The 24,615-nt window shown below is 38.9% G+C and overlaps 1 protein-coding gene across 2 annotated transcripts in view; it reads right to left on the bottom strand.

Moving 5' to 3' along the window:
• Window positions 1-22,039: 22,039 nt before the first annotated feature.
• LOC150087122 (pre-B-cell leukemia transcription factor 1-like) overlaps window positions 22,040-24,615 on the bottom strand; it is a 591,592-nt gene continuing 589,016 nt past the window's right edge. For both annotated transcript variants that reach the window (XM_090372973.1, XM_090372972.1), the window contains one exon: window positions 22,040-24,502. In XM_090372973.1, the coding sequence (XP_090229099.1) occupies window positions 24,482-24,502 (21 nt within the window). In that variant the 3' untranslated portion in view covers window positions 22,040-24,481. The remainder of the gene's footprint in view (window positions 24,503-24,615) is intronic.

A 24,615-nucleotide genomic window follows, 5' to 3' on the forward strand; every position in this document is an offset into this window, starting at 1 on the left:
CCCAACAGAAGTATTTGTTTCTCCCAAGTTCTGATAAGGTATGCAAAGAGATGATTATTTCTTTTACAACTGGGTGGGTGATGTCCACGGTGTTTTTTAGTGCTTGAAGTGCACTTAAAGAATCTGAGAAAATTATGCTGTTTTTAATATCAGAGGACTCAATGTAATTCAGTGCAACCTGAATTGCTAATAGTTCGGTAGAGAATTTACTGAACTCACATGACAATATATAGGCTAACGTGATGTTTGGAAAAGCTGTGGCGATTCCAATGTGGGCATCGAACTGGCCCACTACTGCATGATATAGTTGCAAGAAATTGTCTCTATCTAATGTAGACTTATTCCATTCATGAAGGAATAAGTTGCATGAAGGTGGAGTGATGCTCCAAGGAGCAAGAGAGAATGGGAGTGTATGTGCTACATTGTCTAAGGTTAGATTTAGTTCTTCTAAAAGGTGTTTTATTGGGAATTAGGTGGCCTCCATAGCCCAGTGGTCAGGAGCGGGAGTGCAGTAGCCCACGCTCCTTGAGTAGACCGGGTTTCAAGCCCCTGACTGCTAAATACGTCTATCTGCAAACCAGCACTGGACCAGCGTGGCACATTACGGTCCATTTCCCTCAATATGAATTGTTGAGGAGGCTTCCATCCTGCAGTGGGTTGATAATGGCTGCAGTTTATTTTTTTTTACCGCTATCACATTAGGGTTCCCTGACAACAATCTCATCCACTCATGTGTAGCATGTCCATAAATTGGGTGTAGGTTCTCTAGTCGGTTTTGCCTGTTTATCTGAGCAAAAATCCCGATTTTTTTTATAGTGGAGCGAAAATCTTGCTATCGTCACCTGAGCACTCGTGGGTAGCACAGTTTCCAGAAACACCGGGTGGAAAATAAAATATTTAATACGGTTCCTCTCGAAAAAGGATGCCTTGAGGCATGTTTCTGTTTTAATACGCTCTAAGGGCTGCAATAACACCATCGTCATTCTTGACATAGTTTATTTAAAAGTGCTTTATCTTTTGGCAATACTTTAAAACGAACTTGACCGGATTTATTACTTAAGTAATGGCTAGAACTTCAAGCCTTTTATCTTGACCAATAATAAGACTCCAACGAGCAAACACTCGAATTCCCTGATGCCAGCGACGAACGAAAACACCAATTTGTTTGAAGTGAATAAATCGCTAAGCTGTTAAATTTCCAACATTTTTTTATTGTTAAAAAAAGAAACTTCATACATATACTGTTACACTTACGTTATTAGTGGAGTCCCTCAGATTTCAGTGCTGGGCCATTGTTGTTTTCAATATTTAACAATGATATTGATGAAAGTATATCAGGTTTAATATCCCAGTTTGCAGATGATACAAAGGTTGGCAGGGTGGTTAACGAGAGTCAATCAGATTGAGCTACTGCAACAAGATCTAGGAAAATTGGGTCGATGGGCTCAGAAATGGCAACTGAAGTTTAACATTGACAAATGCAAGGTACTGCACATGGGTAGCAGTATCATCAGAGTAGCTTATCAACTGTGTGGTACTACAGTCAGAGTAGTGGAGAATGAAAAAGACCTGGGGGTAATCGTGCAGTCAGACATGAAATTCTGTGAGCAGTGCAGACATGCTGCCAAGACAGCTCATGGGGTTTTGTCAATGACATACAGAAACTTTGCTAACAGAGATAAGGAGGTGATTATCCCTTTGTATAAGGCCATGGTTAGGCCAACCCTTGAGTACTGTACATAAGTCTGGAGACCTCACTTTAGGAAGCTTGTAGATCTGCTGGAACGGGTGCGGATAAGGGCAACCAGACTGGTGAAGGGAACGAAAGGGTGCTCTTACCTAGAAAGGCCTCAGTTCTGCAAATTGCAGCGTCTGGAGACCTGGCACCTACAGGGAGATCTAATGGAGGTGTTTAAAGCCTTGAATGGATTGAGTAAGCCGAATGTTGATGGCATTCTTCCACTTGCTGAGACTACACACATGAGGGGATGTAAATTCAAGTTGAAGAAGGATGGTTGCACGATAGATGTGCGGAAGTTTGCCTTCAGGCAGCGGGTGGTTCATTGTTGGAACAGGCTTTCATCTGTTGTTGTGGAAATGGATGGGCTGAATAAATTCAAGGACATATTCTTAGAGAGTACGGATAGGTGAACTATGTAAGTTTTTTTTTTTTTTTTTTGGCTGATGCTACATAAGCTTGCTTTCTTGCATCATTTGTCATTACTACTATTACTACAATATAAAAAGTATATTCCGATACAACTTATAGATTTCGAATTCATTCTTAAAAGTGGGAAATAACTCTATAACCACCCTATGTAAGGTGATCTTAATTCTTTGAATAATAAGACTAAACCCAACCCAACGAAGTCTTTAGAGTTTTAAACCCATGTGCTAAAATATAAAAAAATAGCTGTGTAAAAAGAGCTTGAGACCCCAGAAGGCCGAGGTTTATGCTGAGTGATCTGCTATTGTGAGAATTCCTTGGCGCATCAACTACTATCACAGTGCTTCGAATTCATAAGATCCACTTGTAATCTTTGTCTTTACAAGTGTCCATTCACGGATCGATCAGACTGTTGCGCGGGTCCTGCATTACTGTATATGGTTAAGATGATCACGTTAGGTTAGTGGGTGCATACACGTACACCCACTAACTTATGTGCCAAAGCAAGTGGCCAGAATACAGATCCCCCCCCCCATGAGATTTGCGAAGGGCTGCGTGTTTTAACAAACCCTTGGGGTTCATGAACGTCAAGGGTTTGTTAAAACACGAAAAGAAATTACTTGTAGTCTTTTACAACCATGCCCAATCAACATTACCTCACCCTCCAAGATGGCTGATCTGAGGTATGGTAGTTTCGTCAATTAAAAGCAACAAAGGCTACGAAGGGTTAGTATAATGCATCCGTATGTGCGTGTATCCTTCAGTCAGTTTGCTGTTTGCCGGATGGAAAACTTAATTTTCGGTAGAAAACACTATGGAGTCCTCACCGAGACCCACGAACTCAGCCAAATTGTGAAAAAAAAAAAAAAAAAAAAAAATTAAATTCCTCTCGCGTCATTGATGGAATTCGAATTCGGGTCTTTTTCAGCCTGTGGGGAAGGAGTGTGATTAAAACCACTGTTCTATCGCTAGAGAGGTAACAGGGGCTGATTGTAACAACGCAAGTCGCAGGAAAAATGATGAGGTGATCACACAGGGTAAGGAGGCTAACATGTCGAAGAACCATTAATGGCAATTCAAAAAAAGGGAGAGCGTATGAACTCCTCTAGACTGACGAGAAATTTTGCTGGGGGCATTGCACAAGGAAGAAAAATTATAAGGAGATAACCGAGAGTAGCCAAGAGAACTGGGAAAAACACAAGAAAAAATTAGTCTATGGAAGAATAAATGAGGAAAACACGAAAAGAAATAATTTATTTTTCAGCTACAGTTAATAGTGATATTGAATGACTCGCATAAGTGTCATTCAATATTGGATTAAAGATGAATGTAGAAAACAAATTCCTGTTTCGCCAATTGAGCGAAAAGGTGGGATGACCCAAGTAAGGCAAATAGTTCTTTTTTGAGAGCGAGTAATCATGTTAGAGGATGATTTATTTCACTGTTGCATTTATCAGTCGATGCTATTGAATTAGCAGGTTAAACCAATGATTTTTGCCAATCTGAATATAATTCAGAATATTTCTTAGAATAAAAATACTTCTACTGGGTTAGTTGTTTCGGTGGAATAATACATATGTAGGAAACTATCAACGTAGTACCTTGTTCAATACACGCCAGTAATTTGCTCCTATACTAGTTCTTTAATAATAAAGGCACTAATTTCGCAAAATGGTGTGGCCAGAGAAGATGTGTTAACTTAGAGGAAAAATCAATTTCTTTAATACTTTAAAATGCGTTAGATTTCTTTATAAATACTACATTTGAGTTATTTGTGAAGTTTTTATTTTCTCTTATATCAGAATAGGTTTACATAAACATTTTCGTTCGCACTGCTTAACATTTTTCTGTATTACGTTTTACTGTATATTTTTTCCTTGAAGTTACGCTGTCAAAAACTTTTAACAACAGTCAATATTGCAATCGCGACTCATTTTTAATAACCGCACATTATTACTTATGAAGAACATCTCAACTCGCTGCAAAATATACGAATAACACGATTCCCAACACCGCGTACATGCACGTGTCTTGTGAATAGTCCAGTGACTTAATCCGTACAAAAAAAACATCCCATCGAATAAAGTACTGCTGTAACGTCCCCCATCGGGCAAAGGGAAGAAGGAAAAGAGATAAAAATGGCAAGGAAAGTGAGGAGAAAAATGCAAGCAGTCGTAGGGAAGTTAGCATTATTTATACTGCATTTTAGCTACAATGAAGGCTACGCAGTACTTTTGTTCCGAAGCAACCAGTCGGGGGAAATATCCCAATAAAATGTATTAACGAATGTTGCAACTTTCGCTGCCCTTTACTGACTGCAAATATGGGTTGTTGCTCGCATTCTTTCCCCATTTTTAATTGTGCCATCTTTCAAAGGACAAATTTCGTGCATTCACTTTTAGGTACAAGAGCGTGACTATAAACGTAAAAGTCAATTTGGAATATTTCCTACTGCACCTTGCAGACGAACAGTGGACCCATTTGGTAGCATCGGTTATACGTTTAGAGCTGTTTTATTTTGTAACGGATTCAGCCATTGGCAACCACTTTCCACACTTAAATCCCATCGTTTTGTTTTCCAATTTATACAAAACGAGGGCCTCTCTAGTACACTCGTAACGCGGGCATACGTGCATACATTCGGCACCACATAGGTTAGGAGAAAGAGGGGGTATGCCGTTTTCCAGTCCCCTGCACACCTGCACGCAGACTTGAGCTCCTCCCCTTCTCTTCTGACCCTTGCCCCGCGCAGGTAAGTTCACAAATGCTCCAGCCTCATAATTACTGTAGGCTTAGCCAATCAAAAGCTCGCCCGATAAGTGGGGGGCAGAACTGGACCCTTAGTTAGTTAGGTGGCAAATGCACGTCTCTGCGGGGGGCCTCCGTGGGCCGGACGGTGTCGTCAACCTGTGGCGGAGACGTACGGAGTCGAAAAGGGCGCAGACGACGACTCCCATAGCAACAGCCTTAGCAACGCAGGCAAACAATGCGGTGGAACTACAAGTGTTTAAACCAAGGTCAAGACTAACTGACTCCCCTCTCGAAAAGTTCATTTTGTACTGTGAGAAGGAATACAAAGCTCTTGGAAACAGAATAGCTAGCACGTGACCGCCTGAAGTGAAACGAAGTGTACAGCCAGAAAAATTTCTTCTCCTTTTTTTTTTTCTTTTCCTTTCCCATTCTTTTTTTTTTTTTGCTTTTTTTTTTTTTTTTTTTGATAAATAGATTTCACTTTTATCCTGGAACCGATGCGTCAGAGAAAAAATAGGATTATCCCTTGATATCAACGCTGTTTAGAGAATAATTACGTATCTGGACCAGCAGCAGACAAAAATATGTACTATTTTTGAGATTAATTTGTTTGTATTATATAATACGCCATTTTAGAAATTAATCCAAGGTACTTAAATTACGTTAATTGGAAATATTCGACTTCGGTCTAATTCAAATTAAAGAGATTTTGTTGATTTAAACATCTCCCGCGATGAATAATATTACATTTAGTCGCTACCGCGTGCAAAATTTGGCAGCCGGTAGCCGAGTGGTCAGCACGCGCTTGTGCATAAGTACACTTGCCTCGAGTGACCGGGGTTCAAGCCCGTGACTGCTAAATACGGCGCTGTTTCTTGTATTCTATCTTGTGAACTCCTCCGATCGTTTGGTCGTCCCGGATTATAAACAGAAAATTTATTTTTTAACAATGAAACGTCAGCATATTCTCCGCTACCAAAAGTTCGTGTTCGGGTCCTCTAACTCGATACAATGTACCCTTGCCAGCAGCAGCGCAATGCTGAATATGCTAAATACACGAGCAGCACTGAATACTGAGCAACTTCAGTGTCGCCGCTTGTGTATACAGCGAGGTTACACGTTGCCCTACTGTACAAGGCAACGTATGTAATTAGTGAGTTGCGTTGTCTGTACCTTTGCCGGCTTGTCACACAGAACTATGTCCGATCGCACTCTCCAGCCGGTTATAGAGGGACCTCGAAGGGCAACTGATGGGGACAGGAAGTTTTCCTGTTTTTGAAGAATAAAAGGAAATGACGAGGAAAAGCATCCAAATAACAACACGTCGTTATTTGGACACAACTTTAAACACACACATGCTACCACATGGCCCCTGCTGACCGCTTTACAGTGCCCAACACGCACTCGTAAGACGAAACACCACGTTTAAATATCGAGGGTTTAACTACAACACGCTTTCAGAGATCGGTTACTGCGTATCAACTGCGTATTTTTAAACCTAAAGGGGCGGTTTCTACCCCGATGTACACTGCGAAGCGAGAAATTTAATCAATAACGATTAGCCATGGAAATTAAAGGGTTGATTATGATCTGGTGTAAATGAGACTAAATTGGTCACAAGATGATCCATTCTCCATTGACTACGAGGTTCAACCAGTTTTAATCAGTAAGCGATGGCGTCCTTTTAAGACGACAACGTCTGTCGTCAGAATAACCTTCAAGTACCAATTGCGAAACCCTTAAACTGATCAATCCGTCGCTGCTTCCAATAAGTCACAAATCGTGTTTCCAAATAGAAGTGGAGAATCTCATTGCCTTCTAATAAAGTTCTTGATACTGTAAGGAGCAATAAAAGCCAACCTCGAGAAATAAAGTTGCCGATTTTTGGTGGTTTTCCGACGTCGCCCATTTTCCTGGAGATGCTTGAAAATGGGTTTCGTTGGACAACAAATTGCATCAACTCGGAGGTTCAAACTGTACACGCTTTTAAAGTTCGGAACTCAAAAGCGAGATCCTTAGTTGCTACCGTTATTGTCACTGTTACTGATGTGAGGATGTCTTTGGTCAGCAAAATGAGTTATTTCCTTCTGGTTGAGAATAACCGATGGTGATGACATCATCAGTAACCTTAATACTAATTTCACTTAAGAAGTTTTGCTTTTTGCCCATACTGAAAAGATTTTTACATCAATGAAAACTGGTATGGATTGAAACAGTTGACATTCCAACCCCTTCCCCACGTGATCTTTCACAACCACACCAAACCAGCCGTCAGGTTCCTGCGCAGCAGCGGCATGGTAGTTTCGCCCACTGTGACTTGAAACCTTGGTAATCACTAATGATGTTCACTTTGACAAGAGCTAAGTCCATTATTGGCCCATAAAGGACTGGGTTCTTTGCAGGGGGTGGTCGACTGTTAAATTGTATCACCGAGCCTTTTTAGTTCTATGATAGAGTTAATTGGTCCTGATTTAAGAAATGGGTCCCTGCTAATTTTCTCAAATGTATGCAGCTTTATTTACTCCTTGAAGCTCGCTGTTAGTGGGCCAACTTTTTGCCAAACAGGGGTCTCGTTAAGGAGAAAGTGATAAACCACTTTTTCTTATTTTATGTTTGATTGCAAGGTGCATTGCACTGAGCTACGTCCTGAAATAAGTTAGTTTCAATTATGTTATGGTTACTGTTTATCTTCACTATTTTATGGAAGAAGTTTCCTATATTAAGTGCTGTCATTACAGGCTGATAGGACGCTAGACTCTGGGACCGTTATTGCAGAGGTCATTGGATGTCTAATATATGGATCCGTATTTCTAAAACCTTTGAAACAACAAAAAACGTTTGAAACAACACATACTTTTAAAGGTTAACTCTTGATTACTAGTTTGTCAGGAATTTGTCATCTGATGTTGAAATGAATCTCAATAAACAGGGATGAAAAAGGGGGTTTCTGTGTTGAGTCCGACAATAACATTTTTCTTCAAAAGTGAAGAAAGCTTAGCTTTGGAGAAATCCAGGAGATTCACATATTTATTGGAACGGGGTTCCCCACTGAAAATTTCTTGTTCCATTTTCTCTTCAACAGTAATTCTGGTCCTCCTTCATCAACATCTATGAAGTTGTAATATGAATAGAGCTATAGAGGTTGATCATGCTACACTCGGGTCTCAATGCCATCTTTCGCGAACAATAAGACGTCTGGGAAGCCTGTGGGCTTACAACCAAAGAATAATGTGAGGATTAAGTTTTAAATAAAAATTAGCAGAGATTTTCTTTTCGCTTGGAAGGATCTATAATTTATATTATTTTCTAAACTCCTCTTATTTCTCTCTGAGAGCTAAGCGTTTATTTACTTGTCACTAATGCGGTTCGAATCCTGTTATCGGGCCGAAATATACTTTCTATCTTAATAGCATAAACTTGGAATACAGCCTTTATGAAAAAGACCTTATGGAATTGAATAATTCTCAGATAAGACTGTAGAGTCTTTCATACCTCAAAAATAATAAATATAAAGCCTCGTAGCCTTGGCTGCCTGTGCATACAGGGAATCCTGGCTCTTTTTTACATGTTTATTGGAATTTTAACATGTTTATAAGTGTCTGGAATTGGAACATGTTTATAAGTGTCTCTAAAAGAAAATTTCTGTCACTGCAATTGAAACAACTTATATGCGCACGAAGCTTTCGAATATTAATGAAAATTTCAGAGGCATTTAAAGACAGAAAACACTACCGGCCAGCTCAAACGCGTGTACTACTGTATCCCCGCTGACCACTCGGCTGTGTCTAACACAATTTCTCAAAGACTGTGCAGATTGCAGGTGTTATTTCGGTTGGTATCACATGAAGTTTTCCTTTAAGTCATGATTTCCAACCACAGAGTGCCTTTATGTAAAATGGCTACAAATCTCTAAGTTGAGCCTTTTCACCACGTAAGCCAGTATTTCACGATAGATTATAACTTTTATCACCTGAGGAAATTTAAGAACACCTGCCCTAGCGAAGTTACTGAAGGACTTTATATACTCAGTATTATCAGACAAACTGCATCACCCTGAGAGTGTAGATTAAGTTTTTCAACCAATACGTCCTATAAATGATCAACAGGAGACAAATTAGGGGACCCAGCAAGCCAGAAAATTATACGGTACTGTAAAGAAGCTCTCTAGCAGCAAACGGCCAGGCATTGTTCTGTTGGAATAAAGGGTTATGCAACTGATGCAGAAATGGCAAACGGGTAAGTCAAAAGTACAATTTCAAGTTGAGATTACTTTAAAGAACAACCAATAGTCAGTGGCTGTACTAAGAGGTGGCATCCCGTATCTTGATCCTTGACTTGCATCTGTTTACGTGCAATCAGAAGCATCTTTCACAGGAAGCCAACATATACGGATCCTTCTGTCATCATTCCTTAAACAGAACCTCTTGACTCTTCCATCACAATTCTCCATTCGTCCCATTATCTCTGTACCGCTAGATTTACTACTGTTGTTGTTTCTTTTTTCCGCCAAAGCAATTAAGGCTGTGAGGCATCAGTGTATGAAAAATTGATGCCTCACAGCGTTTCGGGTAGGGGAGAAGGAGAACCGTTACTTCATCACTACTGCTGCGCATGTGTTCTGCTATCTGGTGGTGCTAGATAACCTAGTGCCGTATGTTGTCCAACGTGAACAGCAATTTGCCAGGTAGACATGACAGCCTGAAATCTGCACATTCTTTCAACACACGCTGCTTAAACAGAGGCGCCAGCATATAATGTATTTCTGAGAAAATAATCCACCAATACTCAGTCTTCTTTTGCAACTAAATAACATGCATCAATTTGCCCTTCAATGGCTTTGTGTTCTGCTTATTTTATCTTCCATCTTGTAACCTGTTTTATCATTCGAAATTATCTCAATGATAAATTAATTTCCATCTATTCTTTTAGAAAATCTCTATTATTGGTTTCGTCAATCTCCATTTCTCATTTGTCCTCCTTTTCGCTCCCTAATTTCTTTCACTTAAAGGTGGTGCTTGTACTTACATTATCTTCCAAGAAAGTATCCGGACACACGTCGGTTTCATACTGACGTCACCGCCACTCATTTAAATAGCATATCGGACTCGCCTTTGGACACTGCGACATATTTCACCTTCCTGGGTACGTAGGCTTCCACCAAAGAACGATTGATTGTATCTGGTACTGTACTCCATTCCTGCTCCAAAACTTGTTTAGTTGATCAAACAATGTGAGACGCCTTGGTCCGGCCCTCACCCGATGTAATTCATCCCATTCCATAGGGTTAAAATCGAAACTCTAAGCTGGCCATTCTAACTATAGTACATCCGTGTTCATGAACCATTTTCGAGCAGCACCAGTTGCATGGCATGGGACATTATTGAAACAAACATAAGCGTGCACAAAGAAAGAACTGTCATATCGTAGAGAGAATGGAATTGCCCAAAATGTTGAAGTAGACGTCAGCGTTCACGGTTCCCCGCACAATCACCAAAGGTCCTAGACTATAAACAGTGCTACACCATAACCTCATAAACGGCGCTCGTTATGCTCTCCCATAGAAACAGAGGACTGACGTTTTGCAGGATTTCTGACTAAAATTCGTACTACCCCTTCGGAGTCTAGCCAGAGAATAATGGGCAGCCTGGCTTACCAGATGGTGGTGGGCAATGTAGGGTTCCCCTTGGGACCCTGCGGCCAAGTAGCCAGAGAAACAACAAAACCCAACACAATTCTAAACGCATAGAACACGCGACACACACTTCCGAATTCAGAGTCCTGTATAATTCACAAAAATACTAATGTGAGAGATCACCGGTGGCCCCGTACCCCAAACACTATGCCAATATGCCTTCTTAGTACCCTCTGGTCTCGTGGAGTAAGCTTTCTTGGTCTTCTTGTGCGTCGATAGAAGACAAAGGAGTGTTGCTGTCATACTTCCATATCATGATAACGTCATTAATGGTCGACTATGAATGGTGTAGGTTGTCAACAACTGCACGAATCGACCAATCTGACATCTAACAATAACATCCCTCTCAAAATCAGTCAGCTTGGCTCTACGTGCCACGACTTTTAGGGCTCATATACCGGTCTGAGGCACTCATTTATCCGGGAAGATCCAACAGACCATGAAAGCAAGGGTGTCTATATAATCTTCGTTCTGACATTCCTTGTCAGGAAATGCATAATGAGGAATCTGCTGTTTATTTTTCCGTTTTCCCAATTCGAAAAATAACCCAGAGTAAATTCCTGTTTTTTGTTACACTTCTTGCACTTTTATTCAACTAGCATTTTCCCTTCTGTATGAAATATATATCCAGCCAATTCCTAAAAAAGAGTGATAAATCTTTCCCTTATAATCATCGTCTTATTACACTTATCTCAATCCTCTCCAAGCAATTCAGAAATCTATCAACCGCGAATTCTAACACTACTTTGAAAACTCCATCTCCTTAATGGACACTAATATAGATTTCATCAATACTAACTGATCTACCATTGAATATTTTGACTTCTGTTTCTCATCTTTGTACAAATTCTATGGAAAATTTGGGAGGAACTCAAGCAGTTCCCAAAAGTCCGGATTTATCGAGATGCAGTAGCACAGTTGCTGTAGAACCCCAGGCGAGGAGCCAAAAAATGGATCCTGTTGATCCAGGATCCAATGACCTTATGTGGCCTCTCAAATTATGCGTACCAGCAGCCCAGACTACCTAAACCCGACACTGACTCCATTCCACTTTCCAGTTCGACAGATCCAACTCTGCACGAATAAGCACAGCTTCTTAAATATCCATTACAATTTCTTTAAACAATGATCTCTAGGCAATTCTCCACTGAGTGAGTCCTATCTTATTTCTAGCAAAAACAGAATTTGCTGCCACCATGGTGACTTCAACAACATTTAAGATTCCAGACAAGATCGCATCTCTTTAATGGAAGTCACCCTGACTTCTGATCTCTCTTGGCACAAGCACACCACAAATATTGCTTCCTCTGCATCAAAAAATAAAAACCTGTTTCCTTTCTCGCTCTCGGCGTTATTTTTGCTCTAAACACCTGCTGACTCTGTAGAAATCTCAAATCCGTCCTACCATGGATTTGTATTAGGTACTGGCGTGCAAATTTTCAGAATGCTTCATTAATTCCTTTCAGATGAAGCAATTTTTTTTTCTGGGCTTCAATGTATACTTATATTTATTGTCAGTGTAGTTTAATCTGGTTCGTTTCTGTTTTTTGAAAAAAGTATTCCACGTGGTATCCAGATATCTAACTCTACTACAAAAATATTCTGAGAAGAAATATCGTTGACAAGTTAAGTTTCGTCGCGAGTTCAAGGTATACCAGGAGACGTTAGGTATCAACAAGAGCACCACAGACTATAGATTAAGAGCCACATCACCAAATGGCACCACCACCAGACAACTCACGACAAGGAAGAGTGACTCATCCCTATAACAAAGCAACGTGCAGTCACTCTAGAAACATTTGGTGTATACAGCCTGCTTAGTGAAAATAAAATTCACGTATTTCTCTACAGAGAGCGTTTGGTATCTATCCACTGTTTAGCTTAATCCTAACGAACAGCCTTATTTTATATAAAATATTCTTATTGATCTATTTACAATTATGCAGGTTTAAGTGGGATTACACATTTTAGCCCCCACTTTTCATAACACTTGACAAGCCCACTGCTTTGCGCTCCATATTGCAATATTTCTGTGATTTTGGCCTCTCGAAATGTGTTTTGCCTCTGGCCTTGTAAAATTTCGTGTCACTTCTGCGTATGCGATGTGGCTACAACTAAACGTGCGTCTAGTCTTCATTTCGTGGGCTAGGAATAGATTAGATGGTGGAGTTTGCGATTTTTTGTTTGATAAAATATAATCGGTGTTAATATTTTAAGGTTCTTTGGAATTCAACGGGGTTTGAGGCGAAGTCATTATGATTATTAGGTACCCAACAGAAACGAAAAAATAAAATTACGACGCATTTATTAAGTTCAATTTCTGTTACTTTAGAAACAGCACGCAATCAGTCCGTGCACAACTATAAGTAGGGAAATCAGCCTTTTCAACTGAGACGATTTACAACTCATTAATGAAACGCAGAAGCTTTTTTCACCGCCAGGATGTTTCCGCCTACTTTTCACGTGGAACCTCCTCCAAAACCATTGCGCAAACATCCGATCTGTACGCGTTTCAGATCGGATGCGTTTATGGAGAGTTCTTTTAAAATAAAACTGCGCAGTATTTCTCAATGCTTTACAAGCGGAACAGAGAGAGGATAGTCCTTTAGGATTGCTAAGAGGGCATTTGGAGTTTCATAACAACAGAGCTATTACAGTACACACAACCTCAAACGCTAACACCACAGGCAACGAATGATAGCACATCATCATGGGATACGGTTCACCTACTGCAGAACAACTGACCAATTCGTGAGGCTTTTCGGTGTACAGGAACTGCACTAGATGGCTGGTGTTTAGCGACTTCCTACAAGCTTCAATGTACCCTTGGCTTTGTGATATTCAGTGATAACGTAACGGTTGCAAGTTATTTATGCCATCACTTTTAGTTACGAACGGGAAGGGGATGTAATTGTGGTGTAATGTGACATAGTTAGCCATCTTATCTATGATATACGTTTAAAAGAAAATAATCCATAATTATTTTTTTCTCTAGGAGGCTATTATAAATAGTTCGAGAACCGTTTGGTTGATAGGTCAGTCACTGCTTTCTCTTCCATGAATCAAATATTAAGTTCAAGTTAAGCCGAAGGATTTATCTCATTTACTATGACTCATATTTCAGTCCATTACTATTTTATAACAGGATCATGCGAGGAAAATTCAATATGAACGGATTAATATTATAGAGCAAGGATTCTCAAATTGTACGCCATTGCCACCCTCCTGGGTGGATCGCAAGCAAAATCAGAGGGACTTAGACCATATTGCGTCATAATGTACCACGTCTGTACAAGTGTGCGTTCAAGAGCCGATCTGCACAAAAAACCGGAAATAACTAAGAGGAACCATATCCCCTCCACCTGAGATTGGCTAGCTACAGTCTTGATTGAAGAAGCCTTTAGAAATTGAGGCAAAGTACAAGCTGGACTTTGCCTCAAGTTTCAATTTTTTTTTTTTCCTTGCTCAAATGAAAATATTACTTTTGTTTTCATGGGTGGGAACCGCAAAAATTCATTTATTAATTTAGGGGGTTATGGTATACTAAGTTTCACAACCCCTGTTATAGAGGTTTATTCCACAAACACTGAAAAACAGTCGTAAATTCGTCGATACCGGATTCATTTTCTGGATTCTGCACCATAAGTTCTTCCAAGACGATAAATACAGCTTTTCATTAAACTAATACTAAAAGCACACACTACAAATTAAGACAAACAACGGATGTTTACGTAATACTAACCTGGAAAGAGTGGTGACAATCAAAGATCCCTTCCTACTTATAAATGAAATGAAATTTTCATGAAGCGCTACATCAGGTCTTTCTCTTTATGTACCATCTCAATTCCGATATAACGAATAACGCTGAAAGTAAGCTTCCCCGGTTTAATCATTAATGCCGAGTGGAAATATGCGGTATACGAATCCACCGATGACTAGAACAGCAATTCTCAGCGGGTGTGGGTCGTCGAAAATCCGAAATAAGTTCATAGACAATGCCATTTCATGTTCGATGGACTGTGGTACGTAGTTTGTCATGCACATGACAGTGGTTCATTGTGTTTTTTTAATGGGAAGTGTAAAAAAAGCAGTTTGGAACTGCTGGAATAGAAAACTTGAGGATTTTCACCTGGTACCAGCCAGCAAGGATCCTGAAAAGTTCCCCAAGAAAACAGAGGTAGTTCGAAAGATCATTATAACAGATGCACTTTCTGTTTTTGTGTTATCTGTAAACAGAACCATTTTTCTATGATGTTACTCCAAACAAACTCGTAAAGATTGGACCAGCCTTGCGAGTAGTCTGTTTGGAGTCATGACGCAGACCCATAACTCTAATCCACACCTAACTTCCCCTACATAAATTCGCTCATATGGAGAAGCAAGCGGTTAGTAATCGTGACGTACGACTATTACAACTTGATGAATGCTGCATCTGTGAGTTTATATTCATTGTGAGTGTTAATGTTCTACCAATGAAGCGGTAAAGCTTGCCAATGTTATTATCTAGTGAATTTGGGAACAAACAAATAGTCTGGATGATCCGAGTATAAGAAGGGGAAGTTATCCTACGAGCACAAAAAATCTTTCCGAGGGGGGAGGGGTCTGAATACACTTTTAACAGTATGATAGAAAAATTACTCGTACGATTAATGGGCATCTTATGTTTGCTTAGGGGCCCGCTTTTCTTTTCAATTTGACGGATGGGGTTGGACTTTCATATTAAAATGATGTCACTAAACAAATAAAATATTTAAATATAATGATCAATACCATCTGTTTCAATACCAGGCCTCCGTAGCCGAGTGGTCAGGAGCGGGAGTGCAGTAGTACCCGCTCTTTGAGTAGACTGGGGTTCAAACCCCTGACTTCTCAATACGGTCGATCTGCCAACCCGCACTGGACCAGCGTGGTAGATTATGGTCCATGTCTCTCAGCATGAATTGTTGAGCAGGCTTTTATCCTGCAGTGAGTGGGTAATGGCTGCAGTTTACCTTTTTACCATCTGTTTAGAATTTGATGATACCGATTTACAGAACTGAAATTTTTTAAAAATATTTAGAAGATATTTAAAAGAAAATATCAGGTACCTAAAAAATGCACTCTTTTGTACAACAAAAATATTTAAAAATTACAAATATTCTATTTTTCAGTCTGAATTTTGGAGTCACTCCGAATATGCGTGCTATTTATAATAATATCAGACGTTTTGTTCGTTAATCGCCTCTGCTTTTTGATCTTACATGTTTCTTGGCTAAGAACCCTCCCCACCCCCCTCCATAACTTATTGAATCTGATTGAAGCGAACCGAAAGCATTTTCGCATGATGGGCATAAAATAATGCCCAGCAGGTCTGTCAGAATTGCTCAAGGATCATATTGGGATTGCGAACCACCAGTTGGCCATCACAATATCCTAATGATCAAATTTATTTAAAACACGTTAAAGATTAAAAATAGCAATTTTTCTGTCATATCACACTTCCCACGAGAATTGTCGTTTCTACTTTTTCTAGTTGGCACATTTTGGCCTCAATTGCCCTTGTGCCCTTAAACACCAATACCTTTTATAGTTATATATGTCATAATAGAACCTCTTCTTTTTTTCATTATACGAGTAAAAGGACGACTTCCAAAACAACCTTTTAATTATTAATGCAAGGGACAGCCAACTACCTAAAGACCTAAAGGCACTTGAGTACCATTAACCCCTAACTTAATATGCGGTGTGAGTACCACTTGAATCACGGCGTCATGTTTTATATCTGGTTGGTATGCGGTATAACTTATGTGGACTAACAAAACAGAAATAAAGTATGTTTTTTTGAGAGGGGGAAATAAAAGGATGGACGTGTATGGATTTCCTTGATGTGTTTTTTGGTTCTTGTGTTTTTTGGTTCTTGTATTTTGCGTAAAAGCAACTAAGGATATAAGGCGCCAATGTGCGTCTGTGAATTCAATGGAGTCTATGGTTGGATTTTTCTGGATGAAAAGCCGATGTAAACAATCGCTCGCCTGGGACCACCTAACTTCGTTTCTCTTGTTCATGGAATTTGAATTCTGACTAGCATGGAAGGGGGGGGGGTGACAGAGCGCGTACCAACTGTGCTAGTTGCGAAGGGGAGTTTTCTGGTACTTGAGCTGATAACAAAACATTGTTTGGTATTTTTGTAAAGATTACGATGCCAATATGTTAATTAAGAAAATATTAGGAATATGCAAAGGACAAAATATTTTCCATTAATCACTTCACTTCGGAAGTGATCCTGGACAAAAAGTAATTTTACTGAAGTTGTTTCATGCTTGAAGAGTATGGCACCAAAATATCCTGGAATCTGATAAATTCCGTAGAAGGAAGTTTACTTAATTGCCGTAGGTGCACTGCTCACTCATGAGACTAATTTTTAGAGTGTACACCGAAGTTCATCCACTTGATATATTTCTTTAACCATTAAAGACAGCCGAAGATAAATCATCGATATTTTCATAGGTATCAGATTTTATTCATCCATTAGTGTTGAGGCACTGCTTGTCTCCTGGGGCAATTATCCCCGTAGGGTGCGTGATTAACACAACGGAACTTGCTCAGTGAAAACTTTACCAACACACACACTTGGAAATTTCTGAATAACCGTATACAGTCAGTGTTGTCATGGAAACAGGATAATTAATATTGAATTTTCGTAGTTCAAATTCTTGATGACTGAAATGCGCGTGGAAAGAGATACAAATGATTACAACCATCATCATTCGTAATAAATTTAATGAAATTCTACTGATTGTATTATCATTTGCCGGCTGTTGTTTATTGTTTGGGATTTAATTCCAAAAGAATAAACAATTTTTATAAGCGAAATTTTGATTGTCACGAATTCCTCGCTTAAGCGAATTATATCTGCCTTTAAGATAGAAAATGGAAATTCATATACATACGTGTTCAGCGGTTGTTATCATAAGATGTATACCAAAAGTACAGCGATTCCATAAACGTAATCAAAAAGTTATATATTTTTTTCTGATGCGCAAAGAGAAAAAAAATAATAAAAATAAATAAACAGTAGCGTGTTTCAAGAGACAGTAACAAAACCATGCTTTATATTCAACCTCCTCTGTCCTGTTAATGGTTTTCGATAATATGAAGCCATATTTGATTTCACCGGCATTCGGTTTACAAACTGAAACCACGGAACGATTTCTTTAATACTCCAAATAGATTAGAATTTGCTTCCGTTTTAGAACATGGAATAACCTTAACACAAACCAAGCAACTAGAGGAAAAACGATCCTCGAGTCAGAAAACTAGATGGGTTGTGAATGGAGGAAAATCCGCTCTAGCGGAGAGAATTTTTAAATGTCAAATTTCCATGGGCCCGACGTGTATTTTCAAATTAAGTTTTAATTCTTTCCGTATGAGGAATCCAAGACATGTACAGAGCTCATTTTGTGCAAAAGAATTTCCATAAAAGATTCAACAAAGGCCATCAATAATAATACTACGATGGAAAGTGGACTGTTTCCTCGGGGAGTGTTGACAAAGCCGGGAAATTTTTCAAACCAACAAATACAATGTGTGTTGAATTCACTGCTTCGTTGAATGGTCGCCAAAAAGCCCAATCCGAAAAAAATAAAAATTCATAATTATAAGAACTGAGTGTTTAAGAAACGATAATGAGAAATCCCATGAGACCTTCGAATGCGTTCAATGGGGAGATATATTTACTAGGATTAGTATAGCTGGTAAAATGCGGTAAAATTTTATTTTCCAACAAACGCGTTATTTATCGACTTGCACAAAACAAAAATATTTATATTTGAGGAAAACGTGAGGTTATGTTTTTATCATGACGTCTGGCAGGTTACGTTCTTCCAATTCTTCATCTTCATAACGATGAGGAATTGGATTAACATAACCTATCGGACTTCATGGTGTGGGCATCTTTTCTTGAAACTATCTCTTCACATGATTTTGTATTATCTATAATTTTGTATTATCTGTAAAAAGAACATTTTATTATGTATTTTCAAATTCCCAACTCCCAAGACTGCGCCCTCGTATTCCTATGATTTTAACGCTTCTCCCAGAACAGGATTCGCCCTTATAGAGATTGAAAGATGATAAAGCTCTACGGATACATAGGGCGTATCAAGTTTTATTAAAGAAGGCAGTAAGAGATTGCACCCTGCCATTAAGATTGCTGTTAAGATCATTACTAGGCTTTGGAGTGATATTTTTGGACTGGAGAAGTGCAAACGTCTCACCCACTGAAAAGGGCCAAGTTGGAAATGAGTAACTATACACCGGCAAGTTTGACTTCTATAGTGGGTAAGATAATGGAATCCGTGATTAATAACGCAACACTGAAACACTTGATAAGAAAGAAGTCCTGAATGGATCACATTATGGTTTTGTGAAAGAAAAGTCTTTAATTAATCAAGCCTGACAAACTTGATTAATTACTATTAATGGCGTCATAAACTATTAAGATGCCGGAGGATATTGGGATTACTAGGAAGATCCTCAAGTGGATTAGGGGTCGGTTAAATGAAAGGTTTTTGAGGGTGGTAATTAAATGGCATTCTTCAGAGTGGACTGATGTGGCGGGTGGAGTCCCTCAGGGTTCATTGTTGGGACGCTTTTGTTTTTTGATTTTCCTCATGATGATAGTGTAAGAGAAAGTTTTCACAGCTTGCTGATGATTTATAAGCAGTTTGGATGGCTAGCAATCAGGGCCCGACTATGTTACTTTAGAATAGTCTTAGATCGGTTACAAATGAGGTTTAATCCTGTTAAATGTAAGATTTTCCATTTGGGGAAATACTGTAAATCCGTGGGTAGCATACATACACGGAATTAAAGGTGGTTCCAGGTTGGTAAAGATAAGGGTTATGATAGAAGCAGATATGGCTTTTACCTAGCAGTATTAGAAGGTGGCCAAAAAGGATTAGGATTTGTACTAATTGATCTATGAGATCTCACTTGGAATACTGTATTCAGGTCTAGAGGCTTCACCTGAACAAGGACACAGAACTTCTAGAGAGGGGGCCCAAAGAAACTAAGGGTTGTCCCAATGAGGAGCATCTTGGATGTAGACTACAGAGCCCAGTGACTAGGCGCTTCAGGGGAGACCCGATAGAAGTGTTTAAGGCCCTTAAAGAAATAAGCAGAATAAATAAAGAAGGTATATTTGAGTTGAGAGGTGAAACCAGAACAAAGGGTACAAATATAATACCATATTGCGTAAAATAGTTCACAGGACAGCATTGGATTATCCTGCAAAGAGCATGAAGGTGTTCAAATTGCCGTTTTGAACATATGATCAGCACACTGTATCTGTGAGGAGTCCTGGCAGCTTAGTAATAAATAAATAAATAAATTTTCTGTTTATACTCCGGGACGACCAAACGGTCAGAGGAGTTCACAAGATAGACAGAATACAAGAAACAGCACCGTATTCAGTAGTCACGGGCTTGAACCCCGGCCACTCAAGGCACGTGTACTTATGCACCCGCGCGCCTGACCACTAGGCTACGGCGGCCTAGGAACGATACATAGCCGTGGACAAATCCTTTGGAGGGCCTTCTGTTCAGTTCCTATCGACAACTGGAGAGGTTTCTAAAGTCTTCTTCAATCGAGGTAGTTTGGCATTCTCAGGCGGAGGGAGTAGGGTCCCCCCCCCAGTGAGTTATTCCGGGTTTTTCAACCCGCAACACGTGCAAATCGGTTCGTGAACACACTTCTACAGACTAAATAACTACAGAGTGCAACTGAATTCATATTGCAAACTTAATTTTCCTGTGTATAAATATTCAAACCTAAGTTATTTCCTTCATGTTAATATATATATACTTAAACTATACCAACTCCAGTCAAGTGCAGTGTAAATCGTTCTTTTAATGTATATGTTTATCTAATTATGTTTTTATATATCTAAATATGTTTTTAAAATTCGATGTACACCCTTCTAGGCAACCAGCTGTACAGGGGGTGAAAGCAAACTTAATAAACTGAATAATAATAATACACAAAATAGAACAAAATAGACAACAAGCTACGATACTGTTAAAATAATAATTTGAATCTGAAATCTAATGTAATAATCAATTACTCGTCTTTCACCTTACTTACATTTCTTTTAATTCTGATAGTTCTTTCAATTCTGTTTTTTTTTTTTTTTTAATTCATTGAGGGTAATAAGATATTTGGATTACCTGGACTTCAGATGGTATTGAGTATTTTTAACGACCAATGTTTATACTATTAATAATTTCATAACACAGGCCAAAGAAACTTAACTCACATTATGTAGGAGAGCTGCTTCCCTTTACCGTAATTCTTTTTTTTTTTTAAGAATTATGGAAAAGTGAAGCAGTTCTCCTACATAACGTGAGTTTCTTTGGCCTGTGCTAAGCAGAATACAATTTAAACAGTAAGTGCTTCTCAGAATTTGGAGGGTGTTTTGCAGCTGTCTAGTTTGTTCTGTCGTATTATTTCAACGAAGAATACGGCTTTTTATGGCGATTCGATTCTTAGAAGAGATCAATAACACACATTCGAAACATTTGTTTAAATTCAAAGGTTGTCGTTTATAGACTATCAACAGGCCAAGAGTATATATCTTAGAATGGATGACTATTTTTGCAAAATCTTACATGTGTTGGTCAGGTTTTGGGCTGTTATACGCCGCTTAAGTTTATAGTATTTGTTATGTGAGCCCCTTATTTGTTGCAAAATCAGCTTGACTTTAAATGTGTTACGTTAACGACGAACATTTCTAAAATTTAATTCTCCTCCCGGAAACACAAAGTCGGTAATACTGCCCGTAACAACATAAAGATAAATACTCAGGGAAGAGAGTTAAACCTGGATACAGCAGGATGTCAACCTTCATTTACTTTTGCCGGCACTAAAGTATATGATATGAGGATGAGAGATTACTCGACTTTAAAACAGCAAAACTTCCAAACATTTATAATGTTGGACATAATGAATAATTCTAACTTTCTGTACACGTTAAAAATCATAAAATTCAAATGATAATCCAGGAAAAGACAAGCTGGTCGAGATTTTGAGTCGCTGTTAAGGTTTATAACAACATAATTGAATCCAGGCTTGATTATCTTGATGTTATTTTGTAAAGTCTCTTCGAATGTCTTTCTTATTAATGGAGGTTAAGAACTGTTTTCCAGTAGTTTGTGTTTATTTTTATTTTTTAATCGTAGAAATAAAAATTCCACCTGCACGCCGGAAAGCTGAGCCTACACTGCAGGTTGAGAAGTGCACGCTACGTTCATTATCGATTTCCAAATGTTCACAATAGTGCCATGAATACGTGATGTTGAGAGCGTGAAGGAGTCTTAATTTTGATGTCCTATAAAGCCAATTTATATAAATAAATAAACGTGTATTAAATGAATGAACACGAAAAACGCAGATGAAAAGACAAACTATTTATTGTGCTGCTGGCTCACACAATCCTCCACTACTTCCAGAACCAGAGCTATCGTTGCGACAGCAGCGACATCTAGTCTACAGAGAGTGGCAACAACAGAGAACAAGACACACAAGAAACGGTCTGTACAAAGGCTCCGAGGGTAAGTCCCCTGAGAGCTAGAGTACCATCCAGTGACTCCTATCAAACCAGTAATTTACAAATTAAAACCGCTTCTGGAGTGGGCGTTTGTAACAAGACCCGATGGCGAACTCGTATGCTACTCCTAACTTTCCCCAGATTTTATTTATACAGTTTTTATTCGCATTTATACACAAGGCATCAAACTCACCTTAATTCTATGTATTTATCAGAAGCTCTTTATAGTAAAACTACCTACATTGTTCAATAACTTTTAGTAGTGTAAATCCCTGTGTTGTTGTTGTGGTTCCTAAAAACATTAATGTACAAAACGTAATAAAGACATTTGTAAATACATTAATATGAGAACTTAATTCCATAACTTAAACAAGTATAAAGAATTATAAACAACAGCTTTACTGCAAACTTATTTAATCTTCTTGTGGTAGTTCTGACTCCACCTGTAAACGGCTCTGCAAAAATTGTCCAAAGAGAAAGCCCAAAGTCTGTTAACCTTTCCATATTTACATTTACCTAAAACTACATAAATTCTGAAGTTACTCTTGGTCCACATTTCTTCAAAGCACAGATTTTGAGGTTCACATTGAAGCTCGATTTTTTTTCCATTTCTTTTTTTTTTTTTAAATAATAACATTAGAGAAAATACTGCCAATTGTTTCTTTTGTTTCTAATTGCATGTTGGGAATTCCAAGAGTAACAACCACACAGTACGCCAACACACCATCACTGTCCTCAACTTTGGTTCACCAAATGGTCAACATAACAAACGCCATAATCACTCGCAGAAACTACGTACCATACTACAACAGGTGTACATATATCACAGCGCCACCTATTTCACTAACCACCCGAGTGCTGCCACACATCACTCACCCAAATTTCATCCAATGGTTAGGTTTCTTGCGGTGTTTTCTGTACAAGAGGTGTGCTAAGGCAAGTGATTTAAATATGGACTAGTTTTTGGAAAAAATCAAAGATATAATAAACGGTCACGCAAAGATTGGTGTCCACTAGCTACGCAAAACAGTTGTACACGTACAGATATGGCAGTCTTGTTTATTACCCTTATAATAAAAGAAAGAAGTTGGGTGTTGCATGAAAGCACTTTAAGTGTTCAACTCAAGAAGTATATTCAACCTTTTTTCTTTGTTTTTTTGCTTTCTGAAATGTACAATAGTTGTCTCCCACCGATCGTAATTGAAAGTCTACTAAGAGGCTAAATACGCACCCGCTCTTTGATTGAATATCCCATCAACAATACGAACCATCCGTATTGATTAGTGTTTCCAGATTTTGAATCCACCATTGCTTACAGCGGACTAGGTATGGTGCTGTAAACAAACTCTAACCTACCTTCTGTTTCACTTGGATGAACACTGACAAAAAATAAAATTAAAAAAATATAATAATAAAAAAAAACCGTATTCGTTCTCGTTGAGCAATATCCGAAAGTGTAACACCCCATCCCTCCATCGCTCTCACACACATACACCTTTTATCCTCGGGTGGTATAATAAACAGGTAGCGCTGCATCTTCCCGTCAACGCCAGGAAGATAAAAAAAGAAGACCGTTTGCCTGCTTTGTTAATAGAATATCTTTTGAAAGAACCAAGAGCAAATACTTGGTTATAATAACACTATACATAGTCCATGATGGTTCCTGATGTCCCCGGATGAAGATGCCCGGATGAAAATGTCCCTTTGCTGGAAAACAAAACAAAACAAAAAAACAGAAGAACCATTCGGACGAGAATATGGAGATCTTTTATAAGTGGACACTGGTGTCAAGAGTTCAATTCTTCCATCACAGCAAGGTCTCACCCCCGAAGGGCGATGTGTAAATACACTGGCCACCACCATGTTCTGGAGAAAGCAAAAGTCCGTTATTTGTTTGCATCCAAGAGGCAGCAAGGGTGCAATGTATACGGGGGAGGAGACTGCTGGGTTTGTGGGAGACAGGCGGGATCGGTCTCGTCTTCTACTCCCACAAATAATAGGTCAACCGGTATCCGTACCGAGTAGATGGGCTGCAGGCACAACCTGAAAAATGGTAACGACGGTGACTCTTCCGACTTCTGTGGAAATTAATGGTCGGGCCCGATGCACGTGGCGCCGCCTGGTAACCACTAAACACTGTAACCCTGATGTTGTGCAAGAACAATGGTGGAAAATGAAATAAAAGTGCTCTTGAAGGTCGGAAAGGTATGAGTGAAGTTCCATAGTTCAGTCCTGATTGGATGTTGAATCTTTCTCTGAATTCTTTACTGGCTGGCTGTCAGCAATACTAGGGATGGAGTTCTGTAGGCTGAAAAATAAAAAAATATATAATTTAACTCAACCGAAAGCTTACAGTTCATTCACAATATAAAGAGAAATAGAATTCTTAATAATACCTGTCTTGTTATAGAGAACTCAAAC

The sequence above is a fragment of the Mastigoproctus giganteus genome, chromosome 4 (assembly GCF_048544385.1).
Source record: "Mastigoproctus giganteus isolate SK-2022 chromosome 4, ASM4854438v1, whole genome shotgun sequence".
Classification (NCBI taxonomy): domain Eukaryota; kingdom Metazoa; phylum Arthropoda; class Arachnida; order Uropygi; family Thelyphonidae; genus Mastigoproctus; species Mastigoproctus giganteus.